Here is a 21,585-nt window from a genome sequence, read left to right as displayed (position 1 = left end):
ATAGTACTTAGGAATATCATTTAGGAAGGATGGGGCCCTTCATCAGTTTAAGTGCAAATATTTTCAGGGCTACTAGATCCTTATTGATAATGTTAGAATCATAAGATTTGACATTTGTTTGCCTGTAAGTCAACAACAACTGTTTTCATGTGATTCTGTGTTTTTGTTTTTGTAAATGTAGTTGTTAATTTGAAACAGTGAATTTGCTTGGGTTTTAATGGCCTCGAATACATTCAGTGGAGATGGTAGTCAAATTTTGCAGAATTCCAGTTTTCATGAACAGGTTTCCTACAAGATTAGTTTTCCTGTGACTTCTGTTGTTAAAATGTGGAGCTTACCATTAGCAGTTTATCTGAAACATGAATACATTTCAAAGGAGAATGCTGTAAACTATATTGACTTAAAATTGTCAGGGTTCTTTGAGGAGTTGTTATTAAATTAGTTTACAGTAAAAGCTGATTGTACTTATAATGCTGTTGTTTTCCTTTTCCCAGGTTTATATTCTATGGTATTGTATGACTCTTGATGACCAGATGGTGGATTGACTGTTTTGTGAGGCAATACATATGTGTATAATCAGAAATTTGAAATGACTCATTTATAGATGAGTGGTGTGTATCATGCAGCCATGCTTTAAATTTTTTTCCTTGAAATCTATATGACAGCATTATTTATGAAAATACTTGCATATAGACTCTTGGTTATTTTATTGGAAAATACTATTCAATGGAATGAAAAGGTTCAGCTCCTGCTAGTTTATTATTAAAAGGAAAATTTCCTTCTCTGAATATTTACAATTTCTATAATATAGTGTTACATATAACTATTTACTATATTTATAAATAATGTAAGATACAAACATAGATATCTATTTACAATTATACTTTTTAAAATAGGTACCTCATCGCCCATCCTTATCAAGCTTAGAAACGTTAATGGTTTCACAGAAGTCTGAAATTGAGTATTTACAGGAGAAACTAAAGATAGCAAATGAAAAACTGTCAGAAAACATATCTGCCAACAAGGGTTTCTCCCGAAAGAGCATCATGACAAGTGCTGAAGGAAAACATAAGGTAGGGACATTTTGTCATTTTGTGAATTTGCCAGGATGAGGCTGGAAAGACAAGAGATGAAGTTAAACAACAAATGGCAGCATTTACTTCTCTGCTTGTATTTCGGGAAACTTTTGAAAAATATTATGTACCAAACTCTTGTTAAATAAGTTTTAGGAGTAAGGAGTTTTCCCTTTTTAAAGACTGAATTATATTCCCAAATTAGTTAATTAAATATATTACTAGTGCTATACCCATTTTGTCAGTAAATTAACATTCTTATATTAAAACTTTGGTAAGTATTCCTCATCTCTCTCATATATTAATCTATCTGATTAAAAATTTATTTTTAAATGGTATTTACTCACTTTTCTAATTTGAATTAAAAGAAAAATATATCTAATATGTCTTTCAATCAGATATGATGTTTAAAATACTGTCTGTGTGGAAAATAAAATAGTAAATGAATTTTAACACTAACTTCTGCACTTGTTATATATTTTTATAGATTTAAAGGGATAGCATTAAGAGAAAAATAAGCAAATTTTACATGTTTCTCATTTATTAATGTCTCAATTTTTTTAGTATTCATTACATACTTGTGTTATGCTGTAAAAGATTCTACAGAATGTTGACTAATATAAAAATTCTAAAATATCATATAGTACATACATTATTTCTAGATAAATTGAAATAACATTTTCCTCAGAGTAAGAGTTTTAGCATATTTTTCACACGCTTGTTACTTCAGCAATAAAGGAATAATAGTTTTTATAATAGGAAGCCATGTTGTTAAGATAATTGTTTTTGTTTCTTTCCATTTTTTCTTATGGGTAGGACAAACTATCTTAATAAAGGAAGTATTTAAAATTTGAACCATGTTTCTGTGGTACTGTTATTCATGCTCTCTAAAATTATTAGTAATTTTCAGAAAATGAGATTTATTTATTAAAACATAACTGCATTATACATTTCTTGCCATTTTGAAGTAGTTTCACAAGCACTGAACTTTATTTAAATGAAAGAAAACATTCATAAAATTGAAATACAGCATTACCGGGCCTAATTTGGTTGCTTGCTCGATTGCTGAAATTTAAAAATGTACGACTTTGACTTTTGTCTGCCTTTAATAAAAGTCAAGAAAAAGAGAGGGGTATTATGACCAAAATTTTCTTTCTTTTTGTGAGACCATGCAGTAAGGATGAGCACTGTGTTGCCCAGCTTAATAGTTGCTTTCACATATTCTTTCTCCAGATTGGTATATGAAGCTGTACATAATATAAACATATTCTTGTCTCTAGTTAGCCACATTATAGTTAATGACCATATGGTCATTATGGTATAAGATCTACTGTCTGTTGTATTTATATTCCTCAAGCATATTGTTCCTTCAACTTCACAGTGTGTTAAACTATTTCAAAGGGAAAAAAATCCTTTCCCTCTTGTTTCTGGTTGTCCTATCAAGTGTAACCTTGGACCCTTATAGAGCAATTAGACCAGCCTCTATCCCCTCCTTTGTAATGAGGTTTCTTGCATTTCTGAGTCTATAACCCTTTAGTCTTCCCTAATGGGACATCATTATTCTGAAAGAAACAATGTAAATGTAAATGAATATTCTCATTAACGAGTCACAGAGAAACCTTTAGCGGTAGCACTGTGGTAATTCCGCTTGTTATTTCTCTGGTATTCCATGCAGGATTTTTTTTTTTATAATTCATTATTAGTATTCAAAATTACTTGTTCTTTAATTTTGCATGTCTTTCATAATCCAGTGTTCCAACTAGTTCAACCATGTCCTTGTTTTATTCTCGAGGAACCACCTGTGAAACGTTCAAGGTCTTTGTCCCCAAAGAGCTCTTTCACAGACTCAGAAGAGCTACGGAAGCTGAGAAAAGCTGAAAGAAAGATTGAAAACTTAGAGAAGGCACTACAACTAAAGGTGAACATTAAATCATTTCTTTAGTAGTAACCTTGCAAAGATAAAAATATACCAAAGTAAACATACAGTTCATAGATTACTAGTTGTCCTTTTTCTTTCCTGAATTTAATTGCCTGTGTAAAAGTGTATAATCAGTTCATCTTGTTATTAAGATTTCTGAGGATGATAAAATAATATAAAATATATGCTACTTGAAAAGTAAATGTTTATTTACTACTTTCAAGTTATTTGGTAATATTTTGTCTTAAAATTGGGAATAAATTTCTTAACCCTTTCTCAAAGGCAAAAAATAGAATTGTAGCAAGTGAAAAGAGAATTTCTTCTTCTTTATATATGATAAACATATGAAAATAAAAGTGAGTTTAAAAGCATATTAACCTAGCTCAGATCACTTACAATTATCCTTTATAGAAAAATTACATTTAGTCAAAATGAAATATATATATATTTTTTCATTTCAGCTGAATTTGTCTCAGAACATGTGACATTTGAATGAGCACTCTACTCATGTTTAAGAAACATGTATGTTACCGACCTGTCTTTGAGAGCTTATATTAATACTTCCTAATTCATACTTTGTGAAATCTCTTTTTCAATATGCAAGTTGTTCATACATATTGAACCCATTTTGTGTGACTACATTGAGGGTTTTTTTTGTCTTTCATTCTTCATTCACAATTACCTGAAGCTGTGCCCTATTTGAAGTTTAATCATATAATTCTCAAATAGTTTTATGATATTCTATAAATCTAGTGCTTTACACATGATTAGAATGCAGTACACATGAAGCTCAGATTCTTTGTCATATAATATAGATTACTCTTAAGGAGAAAAATGTTCAGTTTAGATTATGTGTGTTCTAAAACAAAATAGGTTTATGGGTATAGTTAACAATAAGCTATAATTAATAATTTTAGTTTGCCTTAAGTTTAAACATTAAGTTTTAATTTATGTTTATTCATTCAGAGTTAAACCATTCTAAAACATGAAAATTATAATGTGTTTCTACCAAAAATAAAATGTCCAAATGACCTCAGCTAGCATTTAGCCTACTTGAAATTTATAAAGAACTTAGATAAACACCTAAGTTATTCTCTTATTCATTTGTTTCCTCAATAGCAATTACTGAGCATTGCAATTAGCTAAGCATCATACTAGTACTTGTCTAACAGGAGATTGTTAAATGAGTTGCTATCCTTCAAGACCCTTTCTCTAGTTAAGAAGGCAAGTAAGTAGTTAGACTCTTGTGTTAATTGTAAATGTGTGGTTAAGCACAGGATATTATGGGCATTTTTGAGGAGCAAGTCTATCATCTTCCTCCTTTTGCATAATTTTTTTTTTTTTCCCTTGAGACAGAGTCTTACTCTGTTGCCTAGGCTAGAGTGCAGTGACATGATCTCGGCTCACTGCACCCTCTGCCTCCCAGGTTCCAGCGATTCTTCTGTCTCAGCCCCCCGAGTAGCTGGGATTACAGGTGTGTGCCATCACTCCCGGCTAATTTTTGTGTTTTTAGCAGAGACGGAGTTTTACCATGTTGGCCAGGCTGATCTCAAACTCCCGACCTCAAATGATCCTCCTGCCTCAGCCTCCCAAAGTGCTGGGATTACAGGCGCGAGCCGCTGCTCCTGGCCCTTTTGCATAATTCTTGAAATTTGTTTCCTGGGTTCTCCAGAGAAACAGAGCCAATAGAACACACACACACACACACAGAACAATTATTTACTATATTTATATAATTCCTTATAGTAAATTAGATATATATGAGATTTCCTGTAAGGAATTGGCTTACATGATAATGGAGGCTCAGAAGTATAAGATCTGCAGTCGTTCAGGGAATGCTACGCAGCCATAAGAAAGAATGAAATCCTGTCCTTTGCAGCAACATGAGTGCAGCTGGAGGTCATTGTCCTATGTGAACTAATGTAGAAACAGAAAAGTAAATATCACATGTTCTCATTTATAAGTGGGGGCTAAACCTGAGTACACATGGACATAAAGATGGGAACAGTAGACACTAAAGAACTGCAAAAGGAAGGGAGCAAGGGCTATAAACCTTCTTATTGGGTACTGTGTTCACTATCTGGGTGATGGGATCAATAGAAGCCCAAACCTCAGCATCCTGCAATATACCCTTGTAACAAACCTGTACATGTGCTCCCTGAATCTAAAATTAAAAAAAAAAAAAAAAAAAAGATTTTCAATTGGCAAGCTAGAGAGCCAGGAGAGCTGATGGTATAGTTCCAGTTTGAGCCCAAAAACTATAGAACCAGGAAAGCTGATGGTGTAAGTTCAAGTTCAAGTCAGAAGGCAAGAGAAGACTAATGTCCCAGCTTGAAGGCAGGCAGAGAGAAGGGAATGTTTCTTACTCAGCTTTTATTCTATTGAGGCTTTCAACAGATTAAATGACATCCATCCATATTGGGGTTCATGCTTTTAGTTCAGCTTATTCTCATCTAGGAACCTTTGTTCAAACCTGAAGATTAGATAAAAAATTATTGGCTGGGCGCGGTGGCTCACGCCTGTAATCCCAGCACTTTGGGAGGCCAAGCCGGGTGGATCACGAGTTCAAGAGATCGAGACCATCATGGTTAACATGGTGAAACCCTGTCTCTACTAAAAATACAAAAATTAGCTGGGTGTGGTGGTGCGTGCCTCTAATCCCAGCTACTCAGGGGGCTGAGGCAGGAGAATTGCTTGAACCTAGAAGGCCTCTTGCAGTGAGTCGAGATCGTGCCACTGCACTCCAGCCTGGTGACAGAGTGAGACTCTGTTTCAAAAATTATTTATGTTTTTAATCAATTCAGAATTAGAATTGCAAAGATCTTTGAGGAAAAGGTCAGTTGATACATTTTTTCCTGTTTTCTATTTCCTAATGTTTCATTCATTCATACTTGTTCATACACAGAAAGAGCCTTGCCAGGCACTATGGCTCAGGCCTGTAACTGTAGCACTTTGGGAGGCTGAGGTGGGTGAATAACTTGAGGCCAGGAGTTCAAGACCAGCCTGGACAACATGGCAAAACCCTGTCTCTACTAAAAATAGACAAAAAAATGAGCTGGGTTTGGTGGTGCACACCTGTAATCCCAGCTACTCAGTAGGCTGAGGGATGAGAATCGCTTGAACCCAGGAGGCAGAGGTTGCAGCAAGCTGAGATCCTGCCACTACATTCCAGCGAGTCTGTCTCTAAAAAAAAAAAGAAGTTAGAGCTTCTAGTTTAGCTAGTTTAATTACAAAATCCAAAGGAAGTACTTAGTAAATGTTTTATTGAATGATCTAATGAACTGATCTCATTCAGCACCTGCCTGTGGAATATTTTTGTGTGTATCCTGTAGGAAAATATATGAATTAGTGATATAAAATACATTTTTCAGGTCATACACTTGACTTGTTGTAAGATCTTTGGTGGTAATAGTTCCCAAATAAAGTACTATTATTTTGCCTTTGCTTACTATTTGTCAAAGTTTGGATCATAATCCAAACTACAGTTAACCTGTGTTTGTTAGAAGGTTATAAAGAAAGTATTTGGATATTTTGAAAAATATTTATTTTAAGATATCCAACTTTTGATGGATGACTTCAGCTGGCATGTATTCTGGCGCCATTAAAATGAAGAAATGTTTTTCTTTGAACTGTATCTATCTTATATTTACATTTTTATAAAACTTTACTCTCTATTGCTGAAGTAAGATAAAGGAACAATAGTCTCTAGGACTAATTTAATGCATGATTTACACTTTGACAGCAGCGTCCCCAAACATGAATCTTTGGATGAAACTGCATTTTAAAAGATTTTTTCTTATGAATTATGTCTATCAAATGATTTGCAAATAATATCTAGTCGAATTTTATTTTTAATAGTTTAGATTTTGATAATTTTATAAGACTTATGTAAACACTCTGCTGTTAGATATAATAAATTAAGCAAGTAAAATTAAAGCAGAAGGCTCATCTATAAAACCTTTTTTTAAAAAAATTATACTTTAAGTTCTGAGATACATGTGCAGAATGTGCAGGTTTATTACATAGGTATACATGTGCCATGGTAGTTTGCTGCACCCATCAACCTGTCACCTACATTAGGTATTTCTCTAAATGCTGGGTCAAATGGTATTTCTGGTTCTAGATCCTTGAGGAATCGCCACACTGTCTTCCACAATGGTTGAACTAATTTACACTCCTGCCAACAGTGTACAAGTGTTTCTGTTTCTCCACATCCTCTCTAGCATTTGTTGTTTCCTGACTTTTTAATGATCACCATTCTAACTGGCATGAGATGGTATCTCATTGTGGTTTTGATTTCCATAATGACCAGTGATGATGAGCTTTTTTTCATATTTGTTGGCTACATAAACGTATTCTTTTGAGAAGTGTCTGTTCATATCCTTCGCCCACTTTTTGACGGGGTTGTTTGTTTTTTTCTTGTAAATTTGTTTAAGTTCCTTGTAGATTCTAGATATTAGCCCTTTGTCAGATGGACAGATTGCAAAAATTTTTTCCCATTCTGTAGGTTGCCTGTTGACTCTGATGATAGTTTCTTTTGCTGTGCAAAAGCTCTTTAGTTGTATTAGATCCCGTTTGTCAATTTTGGCTTTTGTTGCCATTGCTTTTGGTGTTTTAGTCATAAAGTCTTTGCCCATGCCTGTGTCCTGAATGGTATTGCATAGGATAAAACCATTTTTTCTGTAATTAATACTTAGTGGAAAGAGCCACTTATTGAAATTACTATAGGAAAATCAAAATTATTTGGTAATATTGAACATTTTACACTAAAGCTTTGGGAATCAGAAGGGGCAGCATTCACTGCTTTTATTAATTAAAGTGCCTAGGTCAGAGTCTGGCACATCATGAATGACATATGGAGCTCAGAAGATTTTTATTGATTCTTAGTCTTTAGTTTAATGGTGTAATATAGTTAGTTTCTGTGGACAATTAGGGAAAACACATGAATTCAATGACTAATGGTAGTTGAGGCAGTACTGAAAAATCCTTAATATAGTGTCAATACATATAAGAATCTCAGTTTGTTCCATGAATTTAACAGAGGATCATTGTGAAAGTAATTGAGAAAATTTGTACGTCCTATTCTATTTACTTTCACATCTTGGTCAATCTTTGAGGTTCTATTTACTCAGTTTCTGATGACTCTAACAAAAAACTTTAGTCATTCCCCAAACAGTTTATATATAATAATTTTTAAGAAAGTCATTGTAAAATAAGAGTTTGAGGGAAGAACTTTGATTCAATGAAGAATAATTATAGAAAGCTATCATAGAAGTCTTTAACATAAGATACACATTTTAGTTTAAGTTTCTTTTGAAATTATGTTTTGACTTGAATCTCTTCCAATATAGTCTGTTAATTTCCTTCCTTCCTTCCTTCCTTTTCTTTCTTTTCATTCTTTTTCTTTCTTTTTTTTTTTGACAGAGTCTCTCTCTGTTGCCCAAGCTGGAGTACAGTGCAGTGGCGCCATCTTTGCTCACTGCAACCTCTGTCTCCTGGGTTCAAGCCATTCTCCTTCCTCAGCCTCCTGAGTAGCTGAGATTACAGGCACCTGCTATCACTCCTGGCTAATTTTTGTTTTTTTTTTTTTTAGAGATGGGGTTTCACTATATTGGCCAGTCCGGTCTCAAACTCCTGACCTCAAGTGATTTGTCTGGCTCGACCTCCCAAAGTGCTGAGATTAGAGGCATGAACCACTGTGCCCAGCCTATTAATTTCTTAAAATTAAATTATTAATAAATTTCTAATATGTCTTGCTGAAATCACTAATATTGTTTTCTAGTTTTTAAGGAATCTCAGTAAACATAATTAACTCATGTTCATATATGAGAAGGTACCAACATTATTAATTTTTAGTCTCCTGTTTTGCTAACTTAAATTATTTATTTCACATACTTAACATTAGAAAGCTTTTTGTTCAAAGACATTAAGTAGTATTTAGATTGTTTACCAAATTAATATGAAAAACTCAAGTTCAAGACTAAATTATTCTCTGTATCTTAGAAGAAGAGATATAAATAGCTTCTATTTTGAAGATGGATAACCTGAGTTAACTGAATTTAAGTAACTAGATCAAAGTAAAATTTAGTTAACTTTGAGCAGCTAGATTTGAACTCTTATCAACACAACATCCTACGTGTAATAGACTCTTCATGTATGGTTCTTAAATTGAAATGAACAAAATTGAACTCAGTAACCTGAGTTTTTTACTTTTACTTCATATATTAAACTATCCTACTTTAGCAAATTTGCATTATGTGTGATTTGTATATCTTCTAAAACTACTTAGGAAACATTTATTTTGAATGCCTTTGTCAACTGAATCCATTCTTCTGCTTTTTCATCAAGCACTTTCATTTCTGTACAGCATATAGAACACTTCTTGTTACAAACAAGACTCAAATACTTCTTAATAACTACTTAAGAGAACTATCCTAGTAGAAATATAGTGAAAGTAGAATGACAGACTACCCATACTGCTAAGACAGCTAGAATTGCAGTAAAATAATGCAGACTCTATAAAGTATTATCTCACTGTTTAGATGAGAGGTCAAGAAACAGTTACTTGGTTTCTAAAAGATAAGGGCATCACTGTTAACATGTGGGAAAAGGAGACTGAAAGAAGCTAACTTTTGCTTTGTGTCCTTAAAAGGGCTGGGGCCCCACCACCTAGGTTAACTTATTTCATCAAAATTTAAACCTCTTTTTTCTCTTCCGTATTTTGCAGGAAAAAACTTGAATTAATTTCAATGATGTTCTTAAGATAATGCCACTAACAGGAGCAAACTCCAAGAATGGAATTCAGATCTTTCTGATTACCATATGCCTACTCATATCACCTCACTATAATATTAGAGAGTATCTGTTGCCTCTACCACATAAGTATACAAGTTCATTCATACAGAAATATGAATAAGAGTTATTAAAATATTTGAAATTCTCATGAGGGAAGAAACTGGAGAAGTTACTTATTTTACTTTGAGAAACACAGTTTATAGTCATGTGCATATATCTTGTGAGGACTAAGAATTTGGTCTTTATAAATTCATTTTATGTATATCTAAAAATGAAAATTGATCTCATGTGCTATATATTAGAAGTAGTTGACTGTGCCACACACGGTGGCTTATGCCTGTAATTCCAGCATTTTGGGAGGCTGAGGCATGAGGATCATTTGATACCAGGAGTTCGAGACCAGCCTCGGCAACAGAGTGAGACCCTGTCTCTACAAAAATAAAATAAAAAATTGGCTGGGTGTGATACTGCATGCCTGTACTCCTAGCTACTTGGGAGGCTGACATGGGAATATTGCCTGAGCCCAGGAGTTTGAGACTGCAGTGAGCTTTGAACTCCAGCCTGGGCCACAGAGGGAAGCCCTGTTTCCAGAAAAATAAAAATAAATAAAAAAGAAGTAGTTGACTATAATTGTCTAACCTAGGTATTGACACAACAAAGTAATGTTTGGATGGCTTGTTTTATAACCTCTTTAAGAGTTGTAAGCCTAGCTTTCCCATTCCAGTTCTTCATGGTACAACCCCAGAAGGTTAAACTATGCTCCTTCTAACATAGGGTCCAATGTCATTTTCTTCCTTATGTGTAATCCTTGTGCCTTAGTAAATACTAATTATGAATTCATGTGCTAAATAATTGTTCTTACTCTGATTAATGTTCTTATACTAATTATATTTGCACTTTAATAAAATAATCATGGTTTATGTATAGATAAAACCTTATGCTGAAAAAGAAAATAATTAAAAACATGTAAGATAGGTTTATGAATGTATACTAATTAACAACAGGGAAAGGAGTGAAACTATCTTAATGGTAAAATTTTGAAATTATGTGAGCAGCTTAAAAAATGCATTGACTGAGTTGAATTTATCAAGCAAATGTATTCTGTGACTAGAGAAATTCTTTTTTCTGCTTAAATACGTATTACAGATTCATTCATGTTTACACACTATTTTCTTTCAAATTTCATATTTAGATGGGTAAACTTTTATTTGAAACATTATATTAATACTTTCTTAAAACTTATATATACTTGCTTTTTTGTGTTCTACAGAGCCAAGAAAATGATGAGCTAAGAGATGCCCATGAAAAACGCAAGGAACGGCTACAGATGTTACAGACCAACTACAGAGCAGTAAAAGAGCAATTAAAACAGTGGGAAGAAGGCAGTGGCATGTGAGTTACATAGCTCATAAAGGCATTTCCCTAAATATTAAATGGAATGGAGTAGCATTATATAGGTGTCTTAATGGCTTTTGTTTGGTTTTAAAGAAATTATTTGGTAGTCAAATCTTTATTGTGAATTTTTAAATGGAGAATATAACAAATTAAAACAGAGGAATGTGTTGGTAATAACTATAGATTTTCCTCACATTTGCAGATATCATTAGCAGTCAATGATTATGAATTATTGTACACATTTTTAATATCAATGGAATAACTTAATAAAATTATGTAATTTAAAGCAAAAATGGTTAATATCCGTGTGATTGAAAAACTTGCTTTTAAATAAATAAAATACTGGTGTTAAAATGTTTATAATTCCAGAAGTATTTAAATTTTAATGGAAAGACTAGAGAAATATGAAATTCACATATATAGTTAACTATCTTAAAACTACTTCAACCTAGTATGCAGTTTGAAGATCTTTACTATCCATCAGTTTGTTCTCCAGCTTATGTGAATGAATTGGCGGTCTCAGTTCAATTGCTCTGAACAGGTGTTCAGATCTTGGGTAGTCGTAAGTGGCTCCCCTGTTAACTGTATCAACAGAGGGCAAAGGACTGAATGAGTACAGAAAATCTACTACCTTCTCATCTTTTGAGATGGATCCTTTAGGGCAATGTTGATAATACACATTGGTCTGTTCTGTAGAGAAATACTGTTTCTAAATTGGCTGGTACAGCACTTTTACAAAATAAAAATGAAGAATTTGTTTTATGTTCAGAAAATGAAAATGTAAAGGGCATTTGGCATCACTTGTAGATAATTGTCACATCTAATTTTTTTCTTTGATGAGTGGAAGTGTTTCGTATCACTTGTCAGTAAAGCAGTGATAAAGCAGTTTGTCCTAGATTTATCCTCTGTTCACCTAACTTTTAACTAATCATTAGAAGAGTGAAATCTACTTTCTGACATATTCACTGGTAATAGTTTTTTTAAAAGGTAAAGGCATCTATACGACATTCATCTTGGTTAGCAGCAAATTCCAGATGAGTTGGTTGCATATAGATTTTTTTGTATGCGGGGGGGACTGTTAAAATTCTACAGTGTCTGTTTTCATTACTGCTAGACTGAATGGGAGCAATAGACCTTAGAATATCATGGGTCTGCTTAAAAGTTTGCTTTCCACAGTAGCAGTTTAGCTTCAAAAAATTATGATAGAGGGTTTTGATTTCTAGATGCTTAGGTTTTAGGAAATTCATTCAATAAATGGTGAACTCGAGTTAGAAATTTGGTCAATAGATATTTTTAAATTTTAAGGAATGTATAAAATAATTTTTATTGCACTTCAGACATGTTAATTGAAAAAGCAACTTTGTTTTAAAAATAGGACTGAAATCAGGAAAATAAAGAGAGCAGATCCCCAACAACTTCGACAAGAAGATTCTGATGCTGTGTGGAATGAACTGGCATATTTCAAAAGGGAAAACCAGGAGCTAATGATTCAAAAGTGAGTTTCATTTTTAACAATATGGACTTAGATAAAATACTTGGGAGAAATTTTTTCATGGCTTAAAGGCTATTAAAGAAACACTTTATAAAATTTGAAATAATCTGATTTTTGCCAATAAAAGTAAAAAGACTAGCTTTTAAAAATATATATGTATTATGCAATAACAAGTTGCACAGTTGCTAGCTCTAACAGAAACTGTATAATATGATCTAGGGATTGTGTTAATTAGTGTGGCTCTCATCTGTTGGAGGTGTCGCTCTTCATTAGCCTGTATTTTAGACGTTGCCGTGCTTCATTTTTGGAATGAGGTGGAGAGGGGATAACCTAGCCAGCCATCCTTGTTTGATCTCCTAGATACATACGCAATGCAGAATGCCTGAGCTCTCTTGGTTCCCTGCCCTGTCCTGCTAATCCCAGCTGAGCTCATTATGGTGTAGCCTTGCTGCTACTCTTGGAGCTGGAGCTGTCCAAGCTAATTACTGGTAGCAGCAGAACTGCCTGTTAAGGGTCTGGTGTGGATCTGCTAACATGGTCCTTGGTAGTGACCTGCAGAAGACACGAGGGAATTGCCTTCTTTCTTGCTGTGCACTGCCTGTCCTTTGGGCTTACTGCTGATTTTTCCACATAGGTGTTTTAGCTGCCCTAAGTATAAAACTTGTTGAAGGATACTCATATTTTAGAAAACATACAGTTGGTCGCTTGATCTTATAATTCACAGGCTATTATATTCAGCCTGGCAAAGAAAGAACATTTATTTATTTAATTTTAAGACTAAAAGGAGTTAGACCAATATAATTAACCTCTTCTGCTACTTAACTATTTCTTCATTTAGAGTTAATGCCTGACACTCAGGCATACAGTTTTTTAAAGCCTAGATGTCTTTCAGATTGCTAGAATATAGCCTCATTATGGCGTAATGTAATTAAATGTCACTGAATTTTCTTAGCTGTAAATGAGAAGCTTATTTTATATACTACATGATAACATGTATAACTTTTGTTTACAGCCTTTTCCATGTAATGATAAACTTTTGAGGAAATGACTAGACCATATGAGATTTAAATGTTGTATGCTCCCATTTACCACTTAAAGTGCAGTATACTCTATTAGTTCTAAATATTTGATGCTATAATGAAGGCTCTTATCTTGAAAACTATTTTATAGACTCATAGATTTGTCTCAGGCATTTCCTAATAATTTCAGTAGCTTTATTGAAATATAACTCACAAGTCATACAATTCACTTATATAACGTATATAATTCACTGGTATATTCAGAGCTGCACCGTCCATTATCACAATCTATTTTAGATTTACAGTTTTATCACCCCCCCTACTCTCCCCACCAAAGCCCATATGACTTTGTTGTCACTCCCCAGCCCTCCCATCCATCCTGCCCAGCCCTAGGAAACTACTAATCTTCCCGTGTTTACAGATTTGCCTATTTTAGACATTGCATATAAATGGCATCATTTAGTACGTGGTCCTAGACTACCTTCCTTCACTTAGCATAACATTTTCAAGGTTCATCCATGTTGTAAATGTATCAATGCTTTTATCTGATGCTCTTTAATGACCCTTCTGTCTCTAAAAAAGAAAGTAATTTTGAACAAAGTGAATTAGTTGAGAGACCTAATCTAACTATTCAAGAAAATTTAGGAAGGATTACCTATAAATGATTGATTTGGAGTTTATTTTATTTGTTAATGAAATAGAACTACAGAAAAAGTAATGAGGCCTTTTTAAAATTAGAGAACTCAGAATCCTGATCTGTTCACTTAGCAATATTTGCACTTTACAAATAGCTCCTTGAATTAAATGCCGTGTCATTATTAAAGTGTGGAACTTTTCCCTGAAATATGTTAATATTCATTAATGTGATAGCAATTTGTGAAATAGTTATTTTTTAGATCAGTCTTAATTTAGTAACAGGTAATGAAAAAATTTTGAAAAGAATGCTAAAGAATGGAATAAACTTTAACGTAAGCTTTTTGAGGAGGGTTGCATTATTTTGTGAAACATTTATTCAGGTAACAAACCTGTTTGAGTGCTGTGTGATAGTCAGTCTGCGAGGTCAATGAAATGAAAATACCAGACAGACTTTCTACTCTCAGGGAACTTACATGGAAACATGTTTAGTATTAAACATTCTTAATGAAATGTGATGTTAAAAATAAATGTCAAAAATGTTAAAAACTAATGTCAAAAAGTGTCATGATAAAACAATAAGGCATTAAATATCAGTGCTATAGTCATTCAAGTTTGTTTTGAGGACAGAAATTTTTTAACATTGTATGTAGTATGTTGAATGTTTAATGTGCAATTTTATGAGTTATAACATATATATAAATTTGAGTAACTACCACCACAATCGGTATGCAAAATAGTTCTATCATCTCAAAAAATTTCCTCATTCTGCCCCTTTGTAGTCAAATCTTCCTACCGCCACTAATACCTGATTTGTTCTCCTTCCCTATAGCTTTGCCTTTTTCAGACTGTCATGTGCACAGAATCATGCAGGCTATTAACTTTCTGAGACTGGCTTCTTTCCGCATAACGTCTTTGAGATTCTTTTGGGTTGGTTAATCTAATATGTTCCTTTTTATTGCTAAATAATATTCCATTTTATGGATGGACCACCTTATCCATCTATTGAAGAACATTTGGGTTTTTTCTAGTTTTTTGCAATTATGAATACAGCTGCTATAGACAGGTTTTTGTGTGAACATAACTTTTATTTTTTAAGGGAAATGCCCAGGAGTTGCATTACATTCTGTAGATTGCCCTTTCATTCTCTTACCTGTGTCTTTTGAATGCCAAAAGTTTTTAATTTTTATGAAATCCAGTTTCAAACCATATCATTTTAAATTTTACATTGCTAGTGTATGGATATTTTGCATGCTGACATTTTAGCTTGCATTACTGATAGAGCTAAGTCTGCCATGTTATTATTTATTTTCTGTTTGTTTCCTCTGTTTCCCATTTAATTCCTTCATATGGGTTACTTAAGCTTTTTTTTAGGATTTCATTTTATTTTTTCTGTAGAGTTTTTGACTATATCTTTTTGAGTAGTTTTTTTTTTTAGTATTTGCTCTTGGTATTATATTATGCATACATACCTTATTACAGTCTACTAATATCAACATTTTATTACTTTAAGTGGAGTCTAGAAACCTTGTTTTCATTTACATACCTTTACCCTTCTCCATTATAATACAGTTATCTCAAATATTTTCTCTAATTACATTGATAACCTCATCACAAGACGTGATAGGTTTTGCTTCAACTGTCAAACATAATTATAAACCACAAAACATGGGTAGTCTCTTATGTTTACCCATAAGAGATAAATAATTTATGTATGGGTAAATATAATAAAGGTATTATTTATCCTTTCTACTGTCCTCATTGCTAGTCTTCCAAGTTTCTTCTTTTATAGTTTTCTTTCAGTTTGAAGAACTTCCTTTAGAATTATTAAAATAAGTTGGCTGGTAAGAAATTCTCTGTTTTCTTTTAAAATATCTGGATTTCTCCTTCATTATTTGTATTATTCTGTTTTCACAGTATAAAGAAATACATAAAACTGGATAATTTATAAAGGAAAGAGATTTAATTGACTCACAGTTCCACACAGCTGGGGAGGCCTCAGGAAACTTACAACCATGGTGGAAGGTGAAGGGGAAGCAAGGACCTTCTTCACATGGTGGCAGAGGAGATGAGTGAGAAGTGAAGGGGGAAGAGTCCCATATAAAACCATCAGATCTCACTAGCATGAGAACACACCAGCATGAGATCTCACTAGCATGAGAACTGCCCCCATGATCCAATCATGGGGAACACATGAGAACACACTAGCATGAGATCTCACTAGCATGAGAACTGCCCCCGTGATCCAGTCACCTCCCACTAGGTCTCTCCCTGAACACCTAGGGGATTATGGGGACTATGGGAATTACAATTCAAGATGAGATTTGGGTGGGGACACAGCTAGACCATATCACTACTGAATGGTATTTTCACCATATGTAGAATTATAACTTAGCAATTGTTTTTCTTGAGCACTTGAAAAATTTGCTACTTCCTTTTGGCCTCTATTGTTTCTGATGCAACATGCACTGTTGAATCTTTGTTCCACTATAGGTAATGCATCATTCTGTTTACTTGCTTTCAATCATTTTTCCTTTTCTTTACTCTTCAGAAGTTTGGTCATAACATGTCTTGGCATGGATTTGTTTGGGTTTATCCTATTTGGGTTTCTGTTTCTTGAATCCCTAGGTTTGTGACTTTTGTCAAATTTGGGAAATTTTTGTCATTATTTCTTTAAATCCTTTTTAAACCCTACGTTTCTTTTCCTTTGACAGTTCTAATCACATGAATGCTAGATCTTTTATGATTGTCCTACAGGTCACTGAGGGTCTCTTCAATTTATTTTTCAGACTTTCAACCTAATTTTGTCTCTGTTATTCAGATTTGGTAATTTCTATTGTGTCGTGTCTTCAAGTTTACTGATTGTCTCTTCTCTCATGAGCTCATGCAGCAAGTTTTTAATTTTGGCTATTGTAATTTTTAGTTCTAAAATTTCCATTGGGTTCTTCTTTATGTATAATTGTTTATTTGCTTAGAGTTTCTATTTAATTTATTTTAAGAGTGTTCTGGCCGGGCGCGGTGGCTCACGCCTGTAATCCCAGCACTTTGGGAGGCCGAGACGGGCGGATCACGAGGTCAGGAGATCGAGACCATCCTGGCTAACACGGTGAAACCCCGTCTCTACTAAAAATACAAAAAATTAGCCGGGCGTGATAGCGGGCGCCTGTAGTCCCAGCTACTCGGGAGGCTGAGGCAGGAGAATGGCGTGAACCCGGGAGGCGGAGCTTGCAGTGAGCCGAGATCGCGCCACTGCACTCCAGCCTGGGCGACAGAGCGAGACTCCGTCTCAAAAAAAAAAAAAAAAAAAAAAAGAGTGTTCTTTAGTGGTTCACCGGAGCATTTTAATCATGGCTGGTTTAAAGTTCTTGTCAAGTAATTCTGACATGTGTTATATCATGGTGGTGGCATCCTTTGAATATAATTTCATCCTTTGATTGTAGATTTTCCTTGTACTTTGTGTGATGAATTATTTTTTAATTGTCTCCTGGACATGTGGACTACAGATGTTTCTCAACATACCTTGGGTTATGTCTGGATAAATCCATCATAAGTTGAAAATATCATAGGTCAAAAATGTTGCTGGGGCACGGTGGCTCATGCCTGTAATCCCAGCACTTTGGGAGGCTTAGGCGGGCAGATCACTTGAGGTCAGGGGTTCGAGACCAGCCTGACCAACATGGTGAAACCCTGTCTCTACTAAAAATACAAAGATTATCCAGGCGTGGTGGCGCACGCCTGTAATCTCAGCTACTCAGGAGGCTGAGGCAGGAGAATCGCTTGAACCCAGGAGGTGGAGGTTGCAGTGAACCGAGATCATGCCATTGCACTCCAACCTGGGTCTGGGTGACAGAGTAAGACTCTTGTCTCAAAAAAAAAAAAAAAAAGAAAAAAGAAAAAGGAAAAGAAAAAGAAAATGCATTGAATACATGTAAACTACCAGACATCATAGCTTAGCCTAGACTACCTTAAAATGCTCAGAACACTTCCATTAGTTTACAGTTGGGCAAAACTATCTAACACAAAACCCATTTTATTTTATTTATATATATTTTTTGAGACAGAGTCTCGCTCTGTCACTCAGGCTGGAGTGCAGTGGTACCATCTTGGCTCACTGCAACCCCTGCCTCCCGGGTTCAAGGTATTCTTCTGCCTCAGCCTCCTGAGTAGCTGGGGCTATAGATGCTAGCCACCACTTCTGGCTATTTTTTGTATTTTTGTAGAAACGGGGTTTCACCATGTTGGTCAGTCTGATATCGAACTCCTGACCTCAAGTGATCTGTCTGCCTCCACCTCCCAAAGTGCTGGGATTGCAGGCATGAGCCACTGCGCCCACCAAAACCCATTTTATGATAACGCACCGAGTATGTCGTACGTCACTTATTGCCAGCCTGGGAAAAGATCAGAATTCAAAATTTGAAGTATGTTAAAATTGCGAAAGCTTTACACCATCATAAAGTTGAAAAATCGTTAAGGAGAAGCATTGTAAATCAGTGATTATGTGTATTATATTTTGAGACTGTGGATCTTATTTAAATGTTTTATTTTAGCAGGCCTCTGATGATATCATGCCTGAGGGAGAAGGTCACGTCAATACTACTAGAAAAAGATGGGAGACTTACTCCTCCCTTTTACCTCTTTTCCTCTGCTGATATTGCATTGAGAGAGTTTGAAGGGGTTCCTGCTTAGTGTTGGTGAAAGTGCAGGCTTCTCACTCTGCTTTCTTTCTTTCTTTCTTTTTTTTTTTTTTTTTTTTTTTTGAGATGGAGTCTTGCTCTGTCGCCCAGGCTGCAGTGCAGTGGAGTGATTTTGGCTCACTGCAGCCTCTGCCTCCTGGGTTCAAGTAAATCTCCTGCCTCAGCCTCCCTAGTAGCTGGGATTATAGGCATGCGTCACCACGCCCGGCAAATTTTTGTATTTTCTGTAGAGATGGGGTTTCACCATGTTGTCCAGACTGGTCTTGAGCTCTGATGTCAAGTAATCCACTTGCCTTGGCCTCCCAAAGTGCTGGGATTACAGGTGTGAGCCACCGTGCCTGGCCCTCACTCTGCTTTCATTGACGGAACATGGCTGCTTTTTGTTTTGTTTTTCCCCCCCCAGTTGATTATGGCTGGAGTAGGGTGGGCATGGTGAGCAGGGTTTTTGTTTTAGTGGTCCTCACCTTTCCTGGTCCTTTGGCTAGAGAGAGTAGGCTTTCCTTGAAGCATTTTTTGTTTCTGTTCATTGGCACTTGTAGGTGGTGAGTTTCTCTAGGAACTAGTTTGGGGTATGTAGGAGGAAAGAAGAAAACTCAAGGAACTCACCACTGTGAGTCACTTCTCTAATGTTGTTCCACTACTCCTGAGCTCCCTATTCTATCCTTCTTCTTTTCCCTACTTTTCAAAGTCTCATGTTTGTTTTATTATGTTCTGGGTTTTTATAATTAATTAGCAGGAGGAATAGAGATAAATACATCTACTCCTTGTTGGGAAACAGAAGTTTCAGCTTGTTTTTCTATGGGCCAGGCAGTCTTACTTTTGAGTCATTCATTAATATCTAGTTTCATACTCAGTCTTAACTGTTTAAGTAATAAGATGTACCCCTTTTTCTGCAGTAATAAGTTTCTTTTAAATGTAAGGTTAGAATCTACAAAAAAAGATATACTATTAATACTGCCTTTCAACTGAATTTAAATAGTACTTCCAAATCGAATTTTAAAAGTTAACTTTTAAAGACTTTTATAAAACATTGTATGACAAGTGTGCATCAATTTACAAAATATAGTTAAAAATATAATGCTACCACTGACTGATTATAGAGTTTCTACCATTGAGTATGGTCAGAAATATTAGTTGCTGCTATCGCATAGGAATCTGAGGACTTAAAAAACTTACATGGAATATAGTTCCTATAATATTTCATTTATATTTATAAGATATATCTATCATATCATAACTATATTTTAATAAAAAGGCCAAGAACTTAGTAATCTGTGAACTGATAAATTGGTTGGTTCCTTCAGTATTTAATGAGCATTCATGTGTTCATTTATTCATTCATTCAATATTTAAACAATATAATTCAGAGCCAGGCACTAACTAGGGGCTGAACATACAGTATAGTTTCAAGCTCTAGGAAGGCTTAATTTAAATAGGGGTATCTGCCATTTGCTAGTGAGGTGAAACCACTCTTTGGAAGCTAGATAGTAAGAGGCAAGCTTTCAGAAATGCCAGCAGGCTTAGTCAGCTTTCTCACTCAGTTGAAGTTGTTGCCTTACCAATGCTAAATTAGATTAAGTACCCATCACAGTCCAACATATGTTAACATTCTTCCAAGTGAAAGTATTAGTAAAAAAAGTTTGTGTACATTCTTTCAGAATGGTGATATAAAACTATAATAAGGGGCTCAAGTGCAGCAGAAAATTAAGCTTCTCTAATCCAGCAAATTATATATTACACATTGTCAACCACAATTGCATGTTCTTGCTAGGAATCCTGGGTGTACTGACATTCATTGTGTGTTTTCTGTGACCTTGGCTAAGTAAATCAGAAATGTGCAGTGGTTTAGTAATAGGTCTTTCTATACTAATCTGTAGCCTATGTAAAATGCTTTAGCTGGGTACTTTTTTAGGCAGAGGTAAACAAAGAGAAATAATGTTACCCCTTTTATCAGGTCCTCATAGCTTAGCAGAGAAGACAAGCAAAAGTGTGATTAAAAGCAATAATAAGAGAATATTAGGGACACAAGGCAGGGAAAGCTGTATTCTGCTTGTGAGTGGAAAAAGAGCTAAAGCAAATCTCTTGCTGATATAACAAAACGCCATAGGCTGGGTGGCTTAACAGACATGCATTTGTGATAGTTTTGGAGGCTGAGAAATTCAAGATCATGGTGCCGATGGATTAGGCTCCTGATGAGGGCTCTCTTCCTGGCTTGTAGATGGCTGCTTTCTCAGTGTATTATCACATTTCAGATTTCTCATCGTAAAAAGCCACTCAGTGCATCATGAGGACCCCTTTCTATCCCTAATTGCTACTCAAAGTCCCCATCTCCAACTATCATCACATTAGGGGTTAGAGTTTCAGCTGAGTTCAAATCTGATGTATGAACACAGTTATAGCTGACCAACATATGTCATATATAACACATATGTCACATACAGATTTTGAGAGGACGTAATTAAGTTCATAGCAATCAATATTTTAGACTACAATTTGTTAAGGATAATTAAATCAAGGACAGAAAAATCTAGGTAAATTGTTAAATAACCAGGAGGTAACTAAAGGA

At 34.8% G+C, this 21,585-nt stretch overlaps 1 protein-coding gene across 2 annotated transcripts in view; it reads left to right on the top strand.

Moving 5' to 3' along the window:
* Window positions 1–21,585, top strand: part of CNTLN (centlein) — a 352,494-nt gene that overhangs the window by 185,320 nt on the left and 145,589 nt on the right. For both annotated transcript variants that reach the window (XM_003822610.6, XM_008976184.5), the window contains exons 9-12: window positions 897–1,073; window positions 2,866–2,991; window positions 11,057–11,178; window positions 12,557–12,676. In XM_003822610.6, coding sequence (XP_003822658.3) covers window positions 897–1,073; window positions 2,866–2,991; window positions 11,057–11,178; window positions 12,557–12,676 — 545 coding nt within the window. The remainder of the gene's footprint in view (window positions 1–896; window positions 1,074–2,865; window positions 2,992–11,056; window positions 11,179–12,556; window positions 12,677–21,585) is intronic.

The sequence above is a fragment of the Pan paniscus genome, chromosome 11 (assembly GCF_029289425.2).
Source record: "Pan paniscus chromosome 11, NHGRI_mPanPan1-v2.0_pri, whole genome shotgun sequence".
Classification (NCBI taxonomy): Eukaryota; Metazoa; Chordata; class Mammalia; order Primates; family Hominidae; genus Pan; species Pan paniscus.
The sequence above is the reverse complement of the archived record's forward strand: the minus strand, read 5'-3'. Positions and strand labels throughout refer to the sequence as shown.